Consider the following 23,587-nt stretch of genomic DNA (forward strand, 5'->3'; position numbering starts at 1 on the left):
AGCTTGAACTCAGGGTGTCCACCTGTGTGTTAAATTCCTCTGGCCATGTTTCTTTAGACAGAACTTTATAGGAACTAAAATTTTGCTTGGCATTCTGAAGGAGAAATGGCTGTTATTTTCCAACTTTGGTACCAATACCTCCTTGTTGGCTTTGTACAGGTAGTGGGGGTGAAGCTGTTTTAGTTACAGCTGGGTTACAGCCATGGGCTTCCTACACAAATGTCATAGAGGCTGCAAGATGAAGCTGGAGTCTTTGTGGTTAGTCATTTGTGAGAAGGCACTAAAAGGACACATTTATGATATTTTTGTTGGTTTCTGTTTGTTTTTCCTTCCATTTTGGGGTTATCCTGTGCTAAACATTTTCAAGAGGTTTAGAACAGCCTAATGGATTTTCAATTTCATTTTGATCAGTCCTTCTGTATAGTTGACCATTTTAGCACTGCACATGATTTCAAACTGCTCATCTGCTTGATTCAGGTTCTTCAAATTCCACTCTTGGTTCCCTCCATCTGTCCTTTTTCTCGGAAACTACCTTCAGCCCTTACAACAAAGAGAAGGGCATTTCCCAGGTTAGACTGTACCCTTACAGATCCCTAGCATCACACTGCCATGGCAAATGAGCAGAAGAAGTGTCCAATATTAGGCCAGCACTAGCCTCAGGGGCTTCTGTCTTGCCCTCTTCACCTGCTGTGGTTTTCCTTTTCGGCCTCACACTCCATTGATGTTGATTGTACATGAGATGCAGTTAAGCTTGAAGCCCAAGAGTGTGATTCATTACTAATTACTCAAGGAAGAGATTTCAGAAATCTAAGATATGGGGGTGGTGGCTAAAGGAGCCTGTGAAATGTTAGCAAAAATGATCAGTTTCAATTTGGTTTTAGAATTGCACTTTGAAAACCTATTTTTAACCTGTTGGTCAATTGATCAGTGAACTGCTGCTGTCCATACATTAGATAGGAAATAAACCTAAGCATCTGGGGTTAGGATCCTGGGTCAGTAACAAAGAGGTATCACCTGAAATCTGAACACTGTCACAGTTTTGAATGGGTGACAAGAATTCAAGTAAGGGAGGCTGGACAGATTGCTCAGTGGTTAAGGATACTGGCTGTTCATCCAGAGGACAGGATTTTGATTTCCTACACTCACATGGCAGCTCACAATTGTAACTACAGTTCCAGGAGACCTGACACCCTCTTCTTGCCTCCATGTCTACTGGGTACATACAGGTTGCACAGACATTTGTGCACATAAAATAAAAATAAATCTCAACAACAAAAGAAAGCATTTAGGGCACAATATCACTACCATCTATGCTCCTCAGAAGACATGCACAATAGTGATTGATTCTAAGTTTCAGGTGTCAAATGAGATAATGTATAGGAAATACATTTCCACTATCCCAGGACTTTATTAGGGGATGCCCAGTATAATGTTGGTAAAGATAACAATGTTGATATATAGAAATGTGAGGTCTAACACCTTCTCCATTCATACAATTTTCTGAGTCTGTGGCAAGTACCATTGGAGTGTGTCATTTGTGGAAGTTCAGAGATGTGATACTACTGGCTCTTGGAATGTTCAGAGTTAGGCTTCACACCTCTGAATTTTGAGACCAGGTCTTTCTCATTTCTGTTGATGATGTCAGGAGGATTCTGAGATATTCACCATCAATTCTTCCCTGATGTTCATGTTAGTAAATCCCAAATCAGTAGTAGGTCTTTTCACAACATCAATAGAGTAGGGACATTTATTCTTAACTCGTGGTTTAAATATGGAAGATGATACTGGCTTAAGTTCAGAGTCTTAGCCATACACTCCCATGGGTTGAACGGAGCAAAGAATTACCGAAGGCTGTGGGAGTCAGAAGTGCCCTTCACCCCAGCTCCTTTAATGAACACTCTCCCAGGGATAGAAACTGTAATTCAAATCTCAGTGCAGACTGCTCATTACTGCACAGACCAAGTAAGGCTGATTCTCTAGAGCCCTCTGAAGCAGAGTTCACTTTCATTTGAAAGATTTTAGATTGAAGAGAACCATCAGTTAGCCTGTCTGCCTTGGCCCCTAGGTAAGAACCCCTTTTATGTCCTCATTTTCCTGCTTAACCTGCTTGAGATGTCATTCCATGCCATGCTTGCCCCCAAGTAGGAATCTTAAAGGAAGTGAAGGCTGAGCATGGCACATGTAGTGAAGGATAGATACATGGTTCTATGAAAGAAATGGAGATATATGGTGGGGAACAGAGACATGGATAGGATATAAAGAGAATTTTAAAAAGGACAAAATCCATGACACTTTCTAGATTCATTAAAGATGAAGGTTCCTTAGGTTTCCAGTTGATAACTTGTCTGCTGATAGCTTGTCTGCTGGTATGTTTCCCAGAAAAAACAGTGGCTATCAAAAAACTTAAATTATTGTTTGCTATTTTAAATACCTTTCCCAAAGTGATGATTACATGTAAGTGTAGTGTTTGTTTTTAAAATCCCACCATGTTAATATTGTATTATAGGAAAAACAGATATTTCAGATGGTTGAAATCATGAAATAGAGAGCAGAAAGAGTGTAAAAGTTGTAGGTTGTTGTGGGAGGTGGGGCAGAAATGTGTAAGACATTGTCCTCTAGATATGAGAGAGCCCTTGAACCCACAGCAGCTATGGCTTTATCAATAAGACCTACAGAAGAGTTGGTCCTTCAGTGTGTTCCACAATGGATGGGAGAGGAGCTGATGAGGCCTCTTTCTGTCCTGCAAGACTATTGATAGTTAATGGCTACTTAGAGAAAGGGAGTGATTACTCAGTTGTGTAACCACTGAGTTGCCCAGCCAGTGAATACCCACTCACCTACATGTATGCCAACACCAGTGAAATTCTGTGGCTCATAAAGAAGAGGAGGAGGAGAAGGAAGAGGAGAGAGGAGAAGAAGAAGGGAGAAAATGAGGAAGACAGTAAGACTGTTGTGAAGAAGAGTTTTAGTGGGATTGGGGGTAAGAGTGTAATGGAGTGCAAATCTAGCACACTGTGCACTTGTATAAAGTTGTCAAAAATAAAAAAAAGCCAGCCCGTGAGAAATTTCAGAGCTTAAGTTTTATAGAAATCTGAGATCTAAAAATAATCATTCATACTAGTGTGTGTGTGTGTGTGTGTGTGTGTGTGTGTGTGTGTGTGTGTGTGTGTGTATTTGTCAGAGGACAATTTAGTCAACTTAAGCTTTCTAGGTAATTTAGAAGATGTTAGCTCTGATGCTGATAGATGTATTGGTGACCTTAGGCGATCAGTTTACCTTTGTACCAGCCTCCTTTGTATTCATATACCAAAATTAATTTCCAAGTTTGAGAAATGTATGAGAAAAGATGTCTGTCTCAAAAATATCTCCTTCACATTAGGAACTTGCTTGAGAGAAGCTAATCGATGTTAAGAAGCCAGTGAACTTGGAGGAGCCTGGTTTGCTTTCTCTTTTCTTCCTTCCTTCCTTCTCTCCTTCCTTCTTTCCTTCCTTCCTTCCTTCCTTCCTTCCTTCCTTTCTCTCTTTCTTTCTTTTGGTTTGGTTTTTCAAGAAAGAGTTTCTCTTTGTAGCCTTAGCTGTCCTGAAATTCACTCTGTAGACCAGGCTGACCTTGAACTCAGATATCCACCTGTCTCAGCCTCCCAAGTTCTGGGATTAATGGTGTGTGCTACCACACCCAGCTCTTACTTGATCTTAAAGATTCCAAACCTTGTTTCCACAATGGAGACCACATTCCCAACACAGGAGCAGGTGAAAGGCATACCAGGAAAAGCACAGAGTCCTTTAAAAAGAACTTCCTATGTATTGAAGAAAAAGAGTGGGGGAAGCTGGAGACAAAGGGGGATGGGAGACTATGCAACCATGACTAATTCTTATGAGCCTTGACATCCAAAGCCATTGTTGTGATGGTAAGGAAGTAGTCAACCCTTCATCCTCCTGCCCAGAGTCACCCAAGGTAGCATGTTACTTGAAACACACAAAACAATAAAGCTGTGACTAACCTGCACCCCAGAGTTATAATCCAGTACCTCCACTATCCCTTTGATACACTGTTTTACACGGAACCACATTATTCCATTTTGATAAGCTTTCCGGTGTTTCTCTTGAATACTTGGCATCCTTAAAATTCTGAAAATGGGTGTACTTTGGGCAAAACTGAAGAATGTAATTAATAAATTTGTCTCTAGGATGAAAAATAAAGATAAAATTTAATGAAGTTCTTTAATAAGCATGGCTTTCTTCCTTATCTCTTCAGCTGTGTCCTGTGGAATTCCAGAGGCTCCTGGAAATGGCTCATTCACAGGCAATGAGTTCACCTTGGACAGTAAAGTGACATATGAATGTAACGAAGGCTTCAAGCTGGATGCCAGTCAGCAAGCCACTGCTGTGTGTCAAGAGGATGGCCTGTGGAGCAACAGAGGGAAGCCACCCACATGCAAACGTAAGTGTTTCTGTCCACTTACATGCCTTTGGAGACTTACAGGGACCTGCATTCACTGGGAGCAGGGGTAGATTTAGCTTCCAGAATGTCTTCAGACCCTTCCCAGTGTTGTGAGGACCTGGGTCCTTTCATCCTAACAGCACAAACATCTTCCATAGAGACAACTCCAACCACTTAAAATGAACTGTGTATACACACACACACACACACACACACACACACACACACACACACATTTTTTTCCCAAGCTAACCCCATTGTATCTGAGTGGGGCTGAAGGAGTTGTTATGTTTCCTTGACATTTGTAGTAAATTGCAGAATTGGTAGATGAAATACAAGGTGATAAGAAACATTTCTGCCAGGTGTGGTAGAGAACACTTAATCCCAGTTCTTGGGAGGTAGAGACATAAGGATCTCTGAATTAAATGCCAGCCTAAGCTACATAGTAAGAAGTTGTCCCAAAAATAAAACAAGCAGGGACTAGAGAGATGGTATGGAGGTTAAAAGATGGCACTGGCTGCTCTTCCAGAAGATCAGGTTCAAATCCTAGCACCCAAAAGGAAGTATACAGTTATCCATAACTTCAGTTCCAGGGGACGCAATGTCATCAAATGCCTCCTTCTGATCTTCAAACAGTTCCCTATGTAGTACCAGCATATTCAGGCAAAACACTCATACACATAAAAATAAATAAATATTCAAAGAAAATAAAATAAGTAAAAGAGGAAGATAGACACTAGAGATGAGTGGTAGATACCTTCACTGTGTTCCACCCTGAGGTTGGCTTGGATGAAGGCTGGAATGAACAGTTTCTATCCATATCTTCCTCAAACTGTACAGATCTCCTAGGCACATGTCTGAGTCTCATTTCTTTCCATTTTAATTATTTACTGAGACTGAGGCTTGAAGATAAGATTCATACTGATGCCACAATACACCCAGTCAGGGCCAGTGGTATTAATGTGCAGGCTTGATAGTCTGACAGAATGATGGATGGATTTGCATTGTGCACTGTGTGTTTAGAAGGAAGTGAAGGCATTAAGCCAACCATCTCATAAAACACTCATCTAATCTGCAATGTCAGTTTGTGGGCACTTTTTCAGTTGATGCTGTTCATAAATAACATTATTAATCACTTATGTAGACCTACTATGTGCAAATGACTAGACATTTTTTTCTTGGTTTTTTTTTATATGTTCTCATTTATATAGCACCAGCAAGCCTGGAACTCACTGTGTTGACCACACTGACCTTAAACTCATAAAGATACACTTGCCTTTTCTGAATGTTGGGATTAAAAGTGTACACCACCACACCCAACAAATCATCAAAGTGTTTCATGAGTAAATGATTTGCAAATCCTTTATTAGGACAGAAGAGCAAGGTAAAGTCATATCTGGAGGCTCACAACCATCTGTTACTCCATCTACAGGGGATCTGATATCCTCTTCTGACCTCCAATGGCACCTACACACAACAGTGCATGTACATATATTTGGGCACACAGCAAACACCCATAAAATAATAAATTAGTCTTTTTCAAAAGGCTATTTGTACTAAAAATGTGTACCCAATGGATTGCTTATGACCTTCTCTTTCCCTTTTACTATAAATAATCAAAATTCTATTTTAAAAAAAGGAGCAGTACTAGATACAATGTAACTTCAAGTTACACTTTGACAAAGAACTTGGCTGCCTTCATGCTATGGGAGAGTCATTGAGCAGGAGACAAGAAAGTACTAGGAGGATAGACTGGAGGGAGCCTTCTGTGCATTAGACAGTACCTGCCCCCATGGTCATGGGCTTGCCTATCACTTTTAAACAAGAGACAGAGAATCATAATGCCTCTTCGGAAAGCCAGAATCAAACAGTAGCCATACAGAACATGAAAAAATTCTACCCCTATTCCTAATTAATTCTTTTCACCAACCATCTAGCACTGTGCTCAGAAAGGAGGAGAACCTAGGCTTCTTAGGGCCTTGGGGCTCCTCTGGGGACAAGAACCTTCTGAGGATCTTTCTAAAATACTTTTTAACACCAATAGAACATGTACCCTGAACTGAGACCAAGGGTGGCTCTGTCATCCTTACCCAGACAGACTTCTGGCTATTTTAGTCTCAGTTATTGGTATTTTCCCTGTGGCTGACATTGGTTAGTAGCAGCAAAATATATGTTTTTTAAACAAACAAACAAACAAACAAACAGGCATTTATTTAATGTTTATGTGAACAGCTAATTTCAGGAATTATGTCCCGTAATTTAAACTAGAATCTGTTTTAAACTGGATTGACAGTGAGTAAAAAGAAAATCATAGCTGCAAATGTGCCCCTGCCTCTCCACCGCTAGGCTCGGGGTCTTGCTTGCCAAATATGGAATCCCCACCACAATTTCTCTACTCCAAAATCAACACCAGACGCCTGAAAGACTGATCTACCAACTCCCCAAATCCCATCTTAAAGCAACCAAGCTTGGGAAACAACAAAACCAAGCCTGGACCCAACAGGGGCAGACTGGAATTGCATATGAGATGCATAATCAATGAACAAAGTCCACATGCCAAGGTCTCATCATAAAACACTAATAGTATAAAAGACCCAGAAAAGGTATCTACTCCCAAATCCATTTCTACCAGTCCTGGTGAAATGTTCTCACTGAGAATTGCCTGGATGAACTGCAAGATACGGAACTTAAAAGGACAGTCATAACTCCAATCAATTCACTATTTGTTGAGCTAATAATTTTGCTGTCTATGCTTCTGAGTCTCCACAGCTCAGCCCATTTCTGTCACCCCCATCAGCACAGGCTGCTGGCGGTGTGCAAAGGCTCCACTTCAGCTGTGAGTGTGAAGACAGGGATGATTCAATTATTTCACTCCAAAGGCATCTCATCATAATTTTACAAATCTAATTAAATGTGCTCCAACTAAATGTGGTAATAAGAAGTACTTACCCACGTGAGTATGATTCTGGGAATCTCTGTTAAAAAAAATAAAAAGGCGATTATATTCCACACTTAGGGGCTGATTAGACAAACAGGGAAGATTGATAGTGAGGGCCTCTAACTACCAGAGAGAATTCTTTATATTCATGGTGGTGGCCTCACCATAGCATTCATGCCTTCCAGGAAAGAACAGCTGGCCTTGCTGCTTTGCCCCTGGTTGGAGAAACAGAATCTCTCTCCACAGCCAAGGGCTGGAGAGATAGCTTAGAAGTAAGAACACACACTGCTCTTTCAGAAGACCCAAATTCAGTTCTCTGCACCCATGCTGTTTGGTTCACAACCATCTATAACTACACACACACACACACACACACACACACACACACACACACACACTAAATAAAGAAAACTTTTTGCAAAATGAAAGCCAAGATTTTCCAAGTCAGAAAAGTCCTCTCTGTCCCTTTGACATCCAGCAGTTGGGAAAATGTGTTTGTTGTATAGAAAATACTCATTATTTGTGATTTCCACTCTTTTGATTTGAAAGGTAGAGTTAGGTTTTGGTGAAAAAATTGTGCCAACCATGTGAACAGTACTATTCACTATATTGAGTCCCTTGGGATGTTCCCTTAGTTGAAACGGGAAAAATGACTCCATAGTGGTTGTTTTATATATGTGATAGAAAGGATTCTATATTTCTGCAAAAGTACAAATAGAAGGAATGTCAGGTTTCAGGTTTGTGGGTAAACTGGCACGCTCTACCAAGTTGCAGCGTATTGAATTGTCATATACTCAACCATGAAAATGCTTTCATAATTGTCAAAATATGGACTGAGTAAATTCATGTAAAGTCAAGTCAAATAACATACACTTCTGTTCCTGTATTTCTCAGATATAATAATATTTGCATCTTCCTTCAAGGACCTTGCTATTTATTTGATATTTGTATCTTCCATGATGAACTTCTGAAGGTCTTGTCTGCTGTCTGTCTGTTTTTAGTAGCTAGTGGAATGGATTTTGCTTTTTGTGATGCCAGGGAAAATGCAGAACAGAAAGAGAGACTCAGTGGGAGATGTTACACAAGAGGGAATTCTTTCCTGGATTCACTAAGCCTGGGCTTCCTTGTTTGTAAAATGTAAATAATATAGTGATGATAATTGGTGGTGATGATGGTGGTGGTGGTGGTTGTGATGATGATGATAATGGAGACTGTGACAACAGTCCTGGTGTTGATGATAGTGATCATGTTCCTTTCTCATCTCAGTGAAGTTCAGTTTAGATTATAATTTCATAGTCAGTCACATACTCAAGAGGACTCTGGTGCTCTGTGTCACTTGAGTAACCTGAGACTTGGGCAACTACTGCCCTAGTTCACCTCCCTCAACCCCAAGGCTGTCAGCTAATGGATATTCTTTATTTCAGAGTATTCTCACTCTCTTGTTCCAGCTCTTCACCTTGATCTTCATGAATTTCACTCTCCTACAGTTTTTCATTTCTGACTAACTCTATGAAGCTATTTGAGCCAATATTAGGAGTGAAAATCTTGAGTAAATACTCAAGTCTATATGTCACAACACTATTGTCACATAGAGCAGATTTACATGTCTTCCACCTCTACCCTACACTTTTTGTCCTTTCACCTTTACTTTCCCAAGTTTATACTGGGGTGTGGCTGGTAGAGAGGCTGGCCGGAGAGGGGTGGCCTTTTATGTTCCCACAGGGACAGTGTATGAAAGCTTTATGAGCAGTTACTCAGAACCAGAAAGTGTGGCCCTTTAGTATACATTATTAGTATACATTATTAAGTATTGTGTTTACGAGCAAGGATGTCTTCGGGGAATTGGTTCCTAATTCTTTGCTTTAATGTTTTTTATTTTGTATATTCATGGCATTTGGGGTCCACATAGAAGAGTTGTTCTTTGTCATCTCAGATAGTAACCCATGTATGTGACAAGGCTCCTTCTTGCAGGAATGCAGGTGTAGATATGAGCACGCTCACAGAGGACACCTCCTTCACCTTTGCACACCAGGGGCTTTTTTCTTCCCATCATCCAGGCTGTGTCACCCAGGGTCTCACCACCCAAGTATGTCATGGATCATTCAGATATAACTGCGAGTGATTCTGTTTTGCATAGTCTTTACTACAGATCAACATTGAAAGCATAAAACCAACAGTGGGAAACAGTTTCTGAAAACACGTGTTCTTTCTTCAGCAAACCAAAGAAAAAATGGACTTTGCTATTCATGCCCACCACAGTCTTCTGTTTTCCTCCTACAAGACCATTTGCTTGTGACTCCCTATGGTGTCTGGATTAGGGTCCACTTCAGCCCCAGAGTGTTAGTATTTAGGTGACTCTTCACCACAGAGGCTGTTCACATGACCTTCTACAGTATATTGTTTAACTGATTTTTTTATTCATCACTAAGAGTCATTATTGATGACTTCCATGCAGTATTTATAGATTGCATTAGACTGTTGTATACATAGGATGATGTTCACAGCTGTCAGTGGTTTCTCTTGGGAATTGCCTCTGTGATAGGAGAGGCATATCTTCAGTTTTCACATGTATGGCTTGGTTGATGTACAATAAAAGACATATAGTGGTTACAGTTTTTAAAAAAAAAAAATTGTTGCCAAGCAGAGGGCCAGAGACACAAACTAAAAGACAATTAAAAAGAAGCAAGGCAGGGCTGGAGAGATGGCTCAGGGGTTAGGAGCACTAACTGTTCTTCCAGAAGTTCTGAGTTCAATTCCCAGCAACCACATGGTATCTCAAAACCATCTGTAATGGGATCTGGTGCCCTCTTCTGACATGCACTGTATACATGATAAATAAATGAATCTTAAGAAATAAATAAATAAAAAGAAGCAAGGCAACTGTGGACCTGTGGGATTGCTACTGAGGATGGAATTAGCCAGAGGAAGACTCCCTTTCCACTCTGAGCAGAGGTAGAGCTTATGAAGGATGGATCCTTTGGTTAGAATGCAGGAGTTAGTTCCGGAAGAACACACTGCCCAAAGGGAAAGCCTTTTGTCACATTCCAGCTGGCTTCAGGTTCACATGGCTGAAGGCTTTATGGAGATGGCTGTCTGGTCTAAAAGGCTAAACATATCCTAGATGCAGAAAGGCATAATTTCTACTATTGAGCAAACCATTTCTACATCCATGGTCATGTAGAATAGTTGCCACTTCCAAAAATATCTAAGAGATATGCGTAAGTTTAAGAATTGCTTACATATTCCTTCATATTTTTTACCCTCATTGCTTTTACTCTTAAAATAAATACCTACTCTTTGTAGTTGATTTGAAGGTAGAACTAGAAGTTGCCATAGGAAAGAGAGATTTTGTAGTATTTCACAGAGCAGATTCAGTTATAATGAATATGAGTAAAACTTGAAAACAAATGCATTTATTATTGTTACTCTAAAAAAAAAAATACCTTCAGCTATTGTGTTTAGACTCAAGGCTGATCAACCTGGCCCCATAAGTTTCTTTTGGTAACCAGCTGATGATATCAGATGTCAACAAAGGAACCTTTGTGATTAATGCTATGGTATATATATATATTTTTTTGAGACAGGGTTTCAGTCAACAGTCCTGGCTGTCACTTTGTAGACCAGGTTGCCTTTGAACTCACAGAGATCCGTCTATCTCTGACCGCAGCAGGATTAAAGGGGTGGGCCACCATACCTGGTTGGTTCTTTTAACTTGTGAAATTCATTTAAAATACTATAGAACTTTTCATAAACAAACATATACTCACATGTCACCAAATAGAACATATATTTCAGTCTATCTGTAAGTACTGTCCTGGAGCTGCATTTGAGCCTACAGTACTGTTACCGCAACTGCTTCCACAGCTCTGCACTCAAGAGTGCCTATCTCCTTGGCCTTGGATCATGGAAAGTCTTTCCCTTGAATTGCAATAATATTTTTTTCTACAATGGTAATGCCTATTTTTGTGTGCTTGTAAACCTAGTTATATGCAGCTATAGTGTGTGTATATATTCACGTGTGTATATTTGTGCATGTACATGACATGTACATGCATTTAAATATGCATGTGTTTTTGCACATGTGTGTGCAAGTGTGAGTGCATGTGTGTTCTCATGTACCAATGTGCAAATTAGTCCATGTATGTGCAGGTATGTATTGCCCAGAAAAGGAATGATTTCCTACCATTGTACCTCAGTCTGACCACAAGATCCCCTTTTCATCTGTAATGAGAGAGTAACTCACAGGCTGGGATTGGAGTGCCTCCTGTGTGATCATGTGGAAAGCAGAGAAGTCCTGAAACAAGAGTTGAGGGTGTGCAGGTCACACACCACATGAGTTCCACAGACTGCGAGGCCCTACCTTTTGGAATCAGCTATGACAAGAGCTGTCAGGAAGCCATACTGATGCTGAGGTGTTTCTCTCACAGCGGTAACCTGTCCCAGCATCGAAGGCCAGCTGTCAGAGCACGTGCTGTGGAGGTTGGTTTCGGGGTCACTGAATGAATATGGAGCTCAAGTTCTCCTCAGCTGCAGCCCTGGCTACTACTTGCAGGGCCAGAGGCTCTTGCAGTGCCAAGCCAATGGGACCTGGAATGCAGACGAAGGCAGACCCAGATGCAAAGGTGAGTGATGGTGAGGCATGGTGAGTGATGGCGGACCCTCCCACAAACAGAGGCTACAGAACTCCAGGTCACAGCATCAGTGGCTCACCTGTGAAGACACCATCAGAGTCCTGCTGACTAAAGTAGAGCCTGTGTGTTAGCATGGCAAGCTCAGACAGGTGCTACAGGATCAAATATCCGACATTGTGTTTCTTGATTAATGACAGTATTTTATAAACTTCAGAATATTAGAATAGTCAAGTATTTCACATTTGAGCTTGAAGACAAATAAAAGCCCATGTTTCAAGAGCTAACTATTCTTCTTTGGGAATGCTATGACAAACTTCTCATTGGGATCTTGGGGAGTAGTATTTATGCTGAAGATATCTGTCCTCCTCGACTGTTGTCTTGAAAGGGGAGGTTATTATACTCTCAGGTACATGATGAACAATTGAATATGAATAAATAGGAAAGTAAGACAGAGCTGACATTGTTCAGAGCACTTTCTGATTTGCACATCTCTGATAGCCAATCTTTACTGATTGTTCACAGGAAATTATCAAACATTGAAACAAGCGGCTGGCCTGTGTGAGATTTATGCAATACACAACTTAGGAAGAATAGAAGCAGAATAAAAAGGAGAGAAACAAAAGAATATGTAGTTAGCTGCTTTACAAGTTAAATTTAATTGAACTTCCAATAAAGCAAATGCTAATTCTTCATGTAATACAAGCTCCTCCCAGGAAACCCGAGCTAAGTAAGGAACAATGATGGCATGAGACATCCGTCTCCTAAATGTCCTGCTTCCCTAAGACACCTTGCCCAAAGCCACTGTCAGTTTGACTGTGATGGCTCCAGGTGGCTCCGATAACTCTTTCATTTAGGTGACTAATGTCTGGCCTGGAGCCCACAGTTAACGATCCCTGCCATAGTCCTGCCACATTCTTCCCACACTCATGCCACTGTGATCCTAGATGTAGTAAATTCATGTGACACATATGTGTTCTTTGTCTGATGTTGGATGGGCCCACAGGTTATGTATGCGTGTGACATAGGATGGGCTCACAGATTCTGCATGTGACATTGAATGGGCATAGAGGGTCTTAGAATGACACTGGATGAGCCCACAGGCTCTATGTGTGACATTAGATGGGCCATCAGGTCCTTTATGTGCCATTGGATGGGTCCAGAGTGTCTCTGTCTAACATTGAGTGGGCCCACATGGATGGACTCACAGGTTTAGCATGTATCGGTAGGCTCTGTTTCTTTCCTCTGCCTGGGGCCTCCCAGAGCTGCCTTCATGGTGCTGCTGGAATCTTGTCTGTACCTGAGGCTGACTGGTCAACCCTAGCCATCTGTTCACACTCATGGCCAGAGCACGTGTCCTTATAATTCCAACCAGGTCTCAATCTATAGTCTCAGTAATGGGATCCACTCTCAGGTCCTAATGTGTGTCCTTCACCCTCTCAAGCTTAATAGCTTTCATCTTTCAGAACACAGGAGCCATGTGGCTCCTTTAAGGGCTCTTCTCACCAGGAGAGCCTTACCCTGCCAATTTCATCCTGGTAACCAAAGAAGAACTGACGCATAAACTGACCACTGCTCTGTCTGAATAAAGCCCTGGAGACCGCACAGGGAGTTTGTGTTCAGGAAAGAAAACTTGAGGATTTCTTGCAGTTTATCCTTTCTATTTTATAAATTGAAGCTGCTAATTCTTTTAAAACATTTAACAATTCTAATAAGAACTGAGGAGACATAAATGCATATTCATTTACATAAACAAGTCCTTTCCATGCTAATATAAATAGCATGCTTTTATAAGCAATAGGGATTTGTTTTCAAGCATAATGGTAGCTCTAAGGATGTCCTTTTTAGTATCCTTGCTACATGGCTGTATGGGTGTGACTGGGTCCTCCAGGCCGAGTCTGAACTTTTTTAAGTATGTAGTTTTAATGGCAGTATAAAAATATTAGACAATTAATAGTCTAGTTGATGAATAGAGGGACATCTGTGGACTCTTAAAGGATACTGGGGGTTCCCAGGGTCTTGAGATTTTATGATGAGCACAGTGTTCAAAGGTCCAGGGATTACATTTCAGACACTAAGCAGGGACAGAAATGAACACCCTCCTGTAATTTTTGTCTCAAGTTTCCCTTCGCTTTTCAGTCCTTGTGTTCTCATGGGCATCTGTGTCACTGGCTATAGCCAACAGAGAGCTTTAGTTCAGTATCTAACATTACTTCTCTTTATAACAATTTTGGGGAATTAAGTCTGACAAGCATCTCCTCTCTTAAAAGCCAGTCTAAACTCTCAGAACAAATGGAGTAAATGGGCTGTTGAGAAGGACTACAGACTGCGTAGTTCTTACCCCTCCAAAAGTGAAGGGAATGAAAAAACATTGTTCATTTTCCAGAATTGACAGAAATCAATGAATCTGTTAGTTCATTTCTTAAGAAGTTGCAGTTTATTGTAACTTAAATCCTCTTTATTTCCCCAATCTCTATACACCCCCCAAAATACATGAGCAATGCTGATAATAATATAATTTTTTTTAAAATGGGTGCATGAAAACCCCCAGAAAGTTCAAACACCATTTAAGTTCTTCATTAAAAATACTTAAAATGACACATTTTGCTAAGCCAAATTTGCCAGGCTGTGGCTGCTTCACTATAGAAGAAACAGTTGTTTTCCATATGGTGTGGGACTGAATCAACACCACCTTCTAGTGTGTTGTCATGGAAACAGTTGATGTGGCAATGAAACTGTAATTTATAAGGTTTCAGTTACCTGTGGCTTATCTCAGAATGGCCAGGCCATGAGATGTGAAGGGAGCCTACTATTTTCCATTATATGTCTTCTCGGGAGCCAGGATGATAAGTTTATTGGTTTTCTGGTCACTTAACCCAGGAGGGAGAACAGACCCTTGGCACCCCAAGCACAACCACAGCACCCTAAGATCAGCTGAGTTCTCTAGCTTACGGGGGGCTCATATTCTTACTCCAAGTGGTTCTAAGTTCTCAGAGCATCCAGGACTCTACAGCATAGGAGATCTTCTCATGGGAGTTGTGTCTCTATAGTCTTATCCTTCACAGTGTGGGCAGGATAGCCATGTAACAGAGAAGCCAGAATTGTTTTTCTCACACTTCTCATTGCTTATATTTAAAAGTAAGAAACATTTTATTGTGGAGATCCATGAGACAGAAGTCTTTACATTTTAAAATATGTGTATGCACAAAAAGCCAAACTAGGTATTTTAAAAGGTATATAGAGAATATCACCCATGTTCTAGGCTGCCCCTGGTTCTAATTAAGAGTTCTTTGAAAGCTGACCTTGGCCAGGCTGAGGTGCAGTATGGCTTCTATGTGTTCCCATTGCTAATGACAGATGTGTGGGTGGATGACTAAACACACTGCACAGGCCAATCCATGAAAATCAGCACAGGCATCCCACCCTTCTGCATGAGTGGCACCATTATTCCACCTAGTTTTAGAATAGACATTGTACATCATGACCTTGAACTTGTCTGCTCTTTACTACTTAGGCAGCCAACTCCATCATGAGTATCCTCATTTCTGGTGAGGCCTTCAGATTTAACACTACGACAGATCATGGCTGTGGGGCCCTAGACTTCACAGAGTGACTCAGGCTGTTGTCCACATCACGCATTCATATGTTACCAACAACCATCACCATGTCTCTGAGCATGCCCTGCCTTTTCTCACATATAGCAGAGTGCACTGCTCTTGACCATTGGTGTCAGTCACTGTGAGCTACACCATCATGTAGCTATTATTGAAAAGCATGCTTACAAGCATTCATACTGCTGACAGGAATGCTGGCCTCATGGGATGAGAAAACACATGCCATCAGGCTCCTCTTTCAAAGTAGATTTCCCTGTGAATTCTAGTGGAGAGGTAAGGAAGCGTGCCTATGGGGATGTAGAGAGTAGCTTGTCATCCAAGGCTGTAGCAGAAAGACAGCACTCATAGTGTTCACAGGGTGTCTTCAGGGAGCCCTCAGATTAGCACCTGAGCTGTGCAGATACCCCATGACTTCTGAGAGTGCTGTGGAATGTGAGTATGGACATGTTTTCAGTGGTAGCGATAAAGACAAAGCAAATGAGTCCATTTTTGGAGACTAGCATGGAGCTAGGCCTTTTCCTTGTTTTGTGGCTCGATTATTTTTAGCTGTGATGGGCTCTCCCAATTATGCTTTTCCAAGTTGCTCCACCACGCTCACTAATGAGTAGGGCTTGCATCCAAAGGAAACTCTCATCTCAGATTCCCATTATCCAGCTTCCCAGAAGCCCGATTGTAGCTCCGTTAGTTCCTTGTGATCTAATGAACCTCATTAGAGGACAGACTTTAAATGGTTCCCTCACCAGGGTGTGTGAACCAAGGCTGAGAGGCTAGAATTCAATGTGAGTTTCCTCCCTGCCCTACTGCTAAAGAGATGTGGAGCTCTCAGCTAGGAAACTGGTCCAGCCTTGTCATTGAACACATTTGTGATAAGCACTGAAGTTTCAACATGAATTGCTAAATATCACAGTTCAAGGTAGGGTTCACACTGTGTTTGGGAAAAGGCTTAGAGAAAAGTTCACAGCAAATTATAAAAACCTAAATCCCTCTTGAATCCATTGACATTTGGTTCGGTACATGCTAGCAAATTATTGAAAGGCTCGCACTTGCTGCTGTGAAGGTTTCTCCTAGTGGTCTCAGCTACCGAGGAATGTGAAGGCTTTCTCAGCAAGATGTACACTCCTGATTTCTGGCGGGTGACCCCTATAGATCATATCTAGCATGCAAGTCTGCCTGTTCACGTGAAAGTGAGTGGGAGCCACACCTTGGACTGAAAGAAGCTTAACTAAGGGGGAGAGTATTTCAATGCTACCTTAATACAAGTTTGCTTCCCCTGGTTATCTGCAAGATTCTGTGTTATATTTTTCTTTACCACTGTGACAAATACCCTCAAAATGTTTTTTTTAATAATTTTATTTCTTTTTATAATTTGAGACAGGATCTCATAGAGGATCCCAGGCCTGCTGGTATTTCATGGCAGTCCTCTAGCCTGAGAGTCCCAAATGGCGGGTGTGGCTATATACAAGAGTCACCCTACCTTGATGAGAAAAGCAATTTAGAAAAGAGACAGTTTCTATTGGGTCACAATTGCAGAGGTTCCAATGGGCCTGTGGCTTGGGCTGTTGTGTTTATTTGTTGTTTCTCAATTGTAATGAGATCTTACTAAGTAGGAGAGAAGAACTAAGCTGTTCGCCTAAGGTTGCCAGAAAGCATAGAGAGAGAGAGACCAAGGAGGGTCCTGAATAAGATATGTCTTTCAAATTACCCCCTCTCCAACCAGACCTCACTTTCCATAGTCTCTACCACCTCCCAACAGTTCATTTTGAATTTTAATCCATTAGTGGATTCATTCCATGATGGGGTCAAAACACCCATGGTTCACTCACATGTCAATCATTGGAGCTCCTGTCCTGGGTCTAAGTCATCAATGTGCTGGCCTTCTAGGGTCAAGGCTGTTGTAGTTTCAATGTGAGATGTTCTTACAGACTTCTTGTTTGAATACTGAGTCCTCTGGTGAAGCTGTTTGGGAGGCTGGGTAGCCTATAGGAGGTAGAGCCTTATTGGAGGAAGTGAGCCACTGTAGGGGGGTGGCAAAGTGGCAAACCTTGAAGGCTCTCATCTCTTTCTGTTTCTTTGTTGTCTGGGAGAGGTGAGCAAGATGCCTCAGGCTCCTGACATACCCATGGGAGCAGTCTCTACTGCTCTAAACCAGGATGCCTTTCCCACTCTGAAGCTGCAGTAAAAGAAATCTTTTCCTTTATGTTGCTTCTATAAAGTATTGTGTCACAGCAATGAGAAAAATAACTAAGACACTGACCGCCATTATATTCACACTGTTGACTCCACCTCTTAAATGGTCTTCAGAATTGACTTTCACTGTCCTCAGCCCCGTCAGACACCAGAGAGTGTTAGGAGATTGGCCAAGCTCACCCAGCAAAGAATTTACTTCATGATGATATTTTCCTCCCATCTCTTGCCAGGTTACTATGGATGGCAACTCTGTCTTTTTGCCACTTACTGATATGACCTTAAGTGCTATGCAGGTCACAGCTTACTGAGAGATCTGAGCATTTCTCCTTGGGTATCATTTCTAAGACTTCCATTCTTGTTTAAACACTTCTGTTGGTGCGTCATCTTAAAAGGATTGGGAAATTTTCTTCCTTCCATGAGATTCAGTAGGTTTTGTCCTCAAATATGTATGCATCTGAGGTGCCAACATGTGAGTGTGATTAATATTCTACTCTGGATGACCATTGATTTACCTCCCCAAATGGACTAATTTGGGGTCCCACAGCTATGTTCCATCATATCTGGGATAGCAAGAATACCCTTAGAGCTTAATAACTACCCTACCTGTGCCCACACAGGATAGTATGTGTGTACTGGTATTAATTACCTAGATGGTTCCATGTATCCTATGTAGTCAGCAATTTCACAGTGCCCACCATTGAAACAAATCATAGAAATAACTGGAAGAAAAGAGGTCTTGGTATTAGATTAAAGTCAAACATGCTGGGTTTTAACCCACCATGCTTGATTTGGACTGTTGGCCTTTGGTGAAGTCACTTCTCATGTTCCTGGCAGGGACATATGAGTGTCACCACAATCACACCACTCTTAGGACAGATAGAAAAGCAGACAGTCAGTATGTTTGGTGGATATGCTTATGGGTCCTTATGTTGTATATTGTGTGGAATTTGAAGAAAAGGTTATCAAACTGTGAGAATGAAAAAGCAACAGACCAATGTAGGGATCTTGGTGGATTTGGAATATGCTAGAACTTCTGAGGTTTTGTGTTAGAAACAATAGACAAAGAAAATTCAACTGAGACAACTGACCAGACCTCCTTGCCATGTGCTCTTTAAGAAAACAAACACCCATGGTTTCTGCTTTAAGCCAAGACTTGAACTAATACAGTTTTTCTCTTCTAGTCATCTCCTGTGGAAGCCTGTCCTTTCCCCCAAATGGCAACAAGATAGGGACACTCACTGTATATGGAGCCACTGCCATCTTCACCTGCAATACTGGCTACACACTTGTAGGTTCCCATGTCCGGGAGTGCTTGGCCAATGGTCTCTGGAGTGGATCTGAAACACGGTGTCTGGGTAAGCTACTTGTAAGTTCCTATGTGGTACAATTCAGATAAACCCTGAAAATAAGTCACAGTGCAGGAAGTAAATGGCTTCTGGTTGTTACGACTGGGGCAGCTTCAGAGATCAAGAAAAAGAGCCAAAGAAAAAGCATAAGAAACACATTTAGAGGTAGAGAGGCACATGTTAATATACACAAGAATCCCATAAAAACATGCAAAGGACATATGAGGAAACAAAAGACCCAACTTAACATTATGAGATACAGAACCTCCAATGATGCCATTAAGTTCATTTGGCCATCTACTGCTGGGCATGTGGCCTACAGGTAAGAATGGTTTGTATCCCCAGTGAGACTCCTTTGGAGAAAACTTAGTTTTCATTTGTGAGTGGTTATCAACTGGAGATATCTCTGACTTAGGGATGGTATCATCTGTCCACTTCTCCTTTCAGCTCTAGGACCCCATCTGATACAGACCCATGCAGGCCCTGTGCATGCTACCACAGAGTCTGAGAGCTTATATTGTGCACCAGCCCTGTTATGTCTCAAAGACTTTGATTGCTGTGTATAAATTATGACATTTAGTGAAGATATATTTTTTTCTCCAAAATTCAGAAAACAATCTATGTAATACCATGGCCTCAAGTCAAAGAGAGATTGCCTCTTGGCAAAACAAAATAAGAACCCTCGACTCTGTGGCTTTGAGAAGGAAGTCACCCAATGAGAAGGACACAGAAAGACAGGAAGTACTCAAAGTCAGGAGAAGAGTACCTGGTATTCTATAGAAAACTCAAAAGCAGCAGGTGTGTTGCTCTGAATGTGGTCAGTGACAGCGTGAGAAACAACATCTTAAGGAACAAATCTATCATGGGCTGGAGTTAATAAACAGTGCCAAGAAACATGGATGCCCCATTGCCCACACCCTGGTTTTTCCTCTATATTTTCCTCATAGGCAAGTTCCACTATCAGGAATCTCCACTGTCCCACCCTTTTATGCATCTCAATATTCCATACCCAGTGTCTTAGTTAGTGTTACTATTGTTTCATTATAACACCATGATAATACACAGTTCGGAGAAAGGGTTCATTTTCAGTTAATAGTCCCACATCATGGTCCATCACTGAGGGAGGGCAGGGCAGGAACCTGGAAGCAGGAGTTGATGTAGAGGGCAAAGAGGAATGCTGTTCACAGGTTTGCTCCTAATGGATTACCCAATCTGATTTCTTATATGCCCCAGGACCACTCGCCCAAGGGTAGCACCACCACCCGTAGTGGCCTGGGCTCTCCCACATCAATCACTTACTAAGAAAATGCACTACAGGCTTGCCTACAGCTAAATCTTCTGACAATCGATTGGGAGTCCCTTTTCCCAAATGATTCTAGCTTGTTGCAAATTGGCATAAAATTAGCCTGGACACCCACCATCTTGATTCCAGTTCTGTAAAAAGCCTGCATAGACTCTGTGTTTAGATGAGCCCATATGCTAATGGATTTGGTGATGTAGATTTTTGAAGAGTATCTGGAAACATTTTAGCATTATTTTGGCAAAGAAGAACATTAGAAATAATGAATAACTTTAGATATTTGAAATGTCATGAATGAAACATGTAATGAGCTGCTTGTGGTTAGTTTTTCTTATCTTTGACAGCCATGAATGGGTAAGTAGGTATCTTAGAGTTTCTATTGCTGTGACAAGACACTATGATCAAGGCAACTCTTATAAAGGAAAACATTTCATTAAGGATAGATTACAGTTCCAGAGGTTTAGTCCATTATTGTCATGGCAGAACACAGTGGCATGCAGGCAGACATGCAGCTCCTGGAGAAGGAGCTGGGAGTTCTCCATCTTACTTCTTCAGGCAGCAGAAGCAACTGTGTATCACAATGAGAATAGCTTGAGCAAAGGAGATCTCAAAACCTTCCCCCCACGGTGACACACTTCTTCCAATAAGACCACACCTCCTAATAGTGTCACTCTGTATGGGTGGCATTTTCTTTCAAACCATCACAGTAGAGCTACCATGAAAATCTGAGCTGGGAAGAATAAAACTAATTAAATTCATGTGCTGGGAATAAGATGGAAGTAGGTGCTGGTGTTAGCAAAGTGGCTCTTTCTCCATTGGTTAGTAACAGTAGACACAGTACACCAGAAAATTAGGTTTCAGACCAAGTATACAAGCTATCTGCTTGAAAGATCAAGTTAAGACGGCAGATATGTCCAGCATCATAATGGAATCTCACTTCAGAAGAGAGCTGCTCAATTGTGCTGTGTACTCCAAACTGTACTGAGTCTCAGACCATGTCATTCCAGCATTGTATAAAATACTATGGTGGATGCTTGTCCCAGGCTGTGGGTGGAGAAACTTCTATTTATCTAGGTACTCTAGGAGTACCTAGAGGAGCATTTGCTTTGTCATGGTCCTTATGATTATGACAGAACAGGGGTCTTGCATTTGGTACTGTAGATATGTCCAGTGATGTCCACTAGGAAAGAATATTGAGTAGAAATGAATCAATACTTGGAAGAGTAATTTTAGCACTGACCATGTCTTGTGGAATTTTTCACATGGAAACCTTATTTAAGGAAATGAAAGGCAATTCTTTTAGCTCACACTCAAGAATGGAATTTGGTCCTGTTGTAAGTACCTGATCTGAATTCTGAGTCTGGACCTCTAATGAGGCTTGTGTGTATGTGTGTGTGTGTGTGTGTGTGTGTGTGTGTGTGTGTGTGTGTGTCCTTGCAAATGAGGTTGAGGTGAAGCCATGCACTTGTGTGTCATTGTACAGCCTCAGACTAGCTCCAAGAACACATTGTGTAGGACCCCATTTCTGTACCATGACTGGGGGTTCTAGGATTCTCTGTGTTAGTGAGAACTCTGTGTTCAGTTCTGTAAAGTGCAGGGCCAAATATCTATCTGGGCTACAGCATTAAGCAACGAGAACACAGACGTCATATCTCTCCTACCAGGTGCCTTCTAACCCATCAGGAAAGTTTTATGATCACAGTGTTCTCTTAATTATTTCCTTGTATTTATCTTCTTTGTAGTAATTTCCCTTGAACCCAACAGTGAGCACAGCATCTAGAAGGAGGTGTTATGTTTGTAATCTAGGGCTTCTGTTGTAAAACTGTTCATTAATCTCTTGATAACACACTTATGGCATGTAGATTTTTCTAGCACAGAATGACCTGTCAGTTCTCCCACTGGGTTACCTCTTTAATCCTTGCTGTCAAAGATGCCTCTATTAAGGAATTCTGCATAAAAACATCAACTTTCCAGTACACTGAATTGCTCTCTGAAGTAGGTTTACATTTGTCGGACCATAATGACTATAAAGACAAATCTTGTTGTGAATGTAATATGGTGACATTTGCAAGGGCTGAAAAAGCTAAGTCTCATAATTCAAAATTCTATTTTGGATTTTTTATAGATTGAGAGAAATAAAATTGTAATGTATTCTTTAAATAACCTGTAGATTTTGTGAGGTCTGAGTAAAAAATGTTTAATAAAATTGCTGAGATGATAGCACGGCATTACAGAAAAACTGATTTGATTGGAAGAAAGGAACTGTTCCTCTCCTCCATGAAGTTGTGTACTCTGTCATATTCCTATAGAGTGTGTTTGGTGTCTTATGCAAGGTGAACAACTTGGAATCACCTAACACCAATCCTCAGCTTTTGTCTATGCATTCTTCTGGAGAATTGACAAAAGAACTTTTTTTGTTGTTGCACAGGACTTATGCCCTAAATCTATGTTGCCACCAGAGGCAACATTTAGAGGGTATAGAATAGCTTGTCAAATTTTTTGTCCTCAGCAGGCTTCATGTTCTCAAGCTATGTTGCCTTTGTGTGACATGGAAAAATTGTTCAGCTTCACCTTGCAAATTGCACTTAGAAGTAAAACAGTCTAATGCATCAGTATTCTATAGTGTTCTTTTAGCACGGACAGGTTTTAAAACATCCATGGTTGTTTAATGCCAGCACTAGCTCTCATGCCTTTCATGGGTCTGATCCACCTGATATTTTATGGCTGCTTGTTAATACTTAAGAAGGGTCTGCAAAGTGGCTCTGCTGTTCACTGTCCATGTAAGCCTGGCTTAGCTCAAAGACACTCACCACACAGATAACATCACATCATGGAGCCTGTCTTTCTGTCTTCCCGAAGAGGCATGATATTTTTAACTCTCAGTATTTCATTGTCAGCCCAAAATACTGATAATCACAAGGCAAATACTGAGGTTAGATATTTGGTTTATAGATTTTCTAAATATGGTAGCAATCTAATACTCACAGGAATGATGAGTATTTGCAGTGATGGAAAATGGCAGAGTGGCAGGTGAGATTAAGGCAGGCAGGTCTCAGGAAAGAAGTTAGAGATGTCACAGAAGAGGGGGCCACTCTGCACCTCCTTCCACAGTTCTCCTCCCTCCAGCAAGGCT

At 41.2% G+C, this 23,587-nt stretch overlaps 1 protein-coding gene across 1 annotated transcript in view; it reads left to right on the forward strand.

The window, feature by feature from the left end:
* Csmd1 (CUB and Sushi multiple domains 1) overlaps nucleotides 1-23,587 on the forward strand; it is a 1,205,306-nt gene that overhangs the window by 1,146,563 nt on the left and 35,156 nt on the right. The window contains exons 50-52 of the mRNA XM_027388213.2: nucleotides 4,256-4,441; nucleotides 11,807-12,001; nucleotides 18,990-19,163. Coding sequence (XP_027244014.1) covers nucleotides 4,256-4,441; nucleotides 11,807-12,001; nucleotides 18,990-19,163 — 555 coding nt within the window. The remainder of the gene's footprint in view (nucleotides 1-4,255; nucleotides 4,442-11,806; nucleotides 12,002-18,989; nucleotides 19,164-23,587) is intronic.

The sequence above is a fragment of the Cricetulus griseus genome, assembly GCF_003668045.3.
Source record: "Cricetulus griseus strain 17A/GY chromosome 1 unlocalized genomic scaffold, alternate assembly CriGri-PICRH-1.0 chr1_1, whole genome shotgun sequence".
Classification (NCBI taxonomy): domain Eukaryota; kingdom Metazoa; phylum Chordata; class Mammalia; order Rodentia; family Cricetidae; genus Cricetulus; species Cricetulus griseus.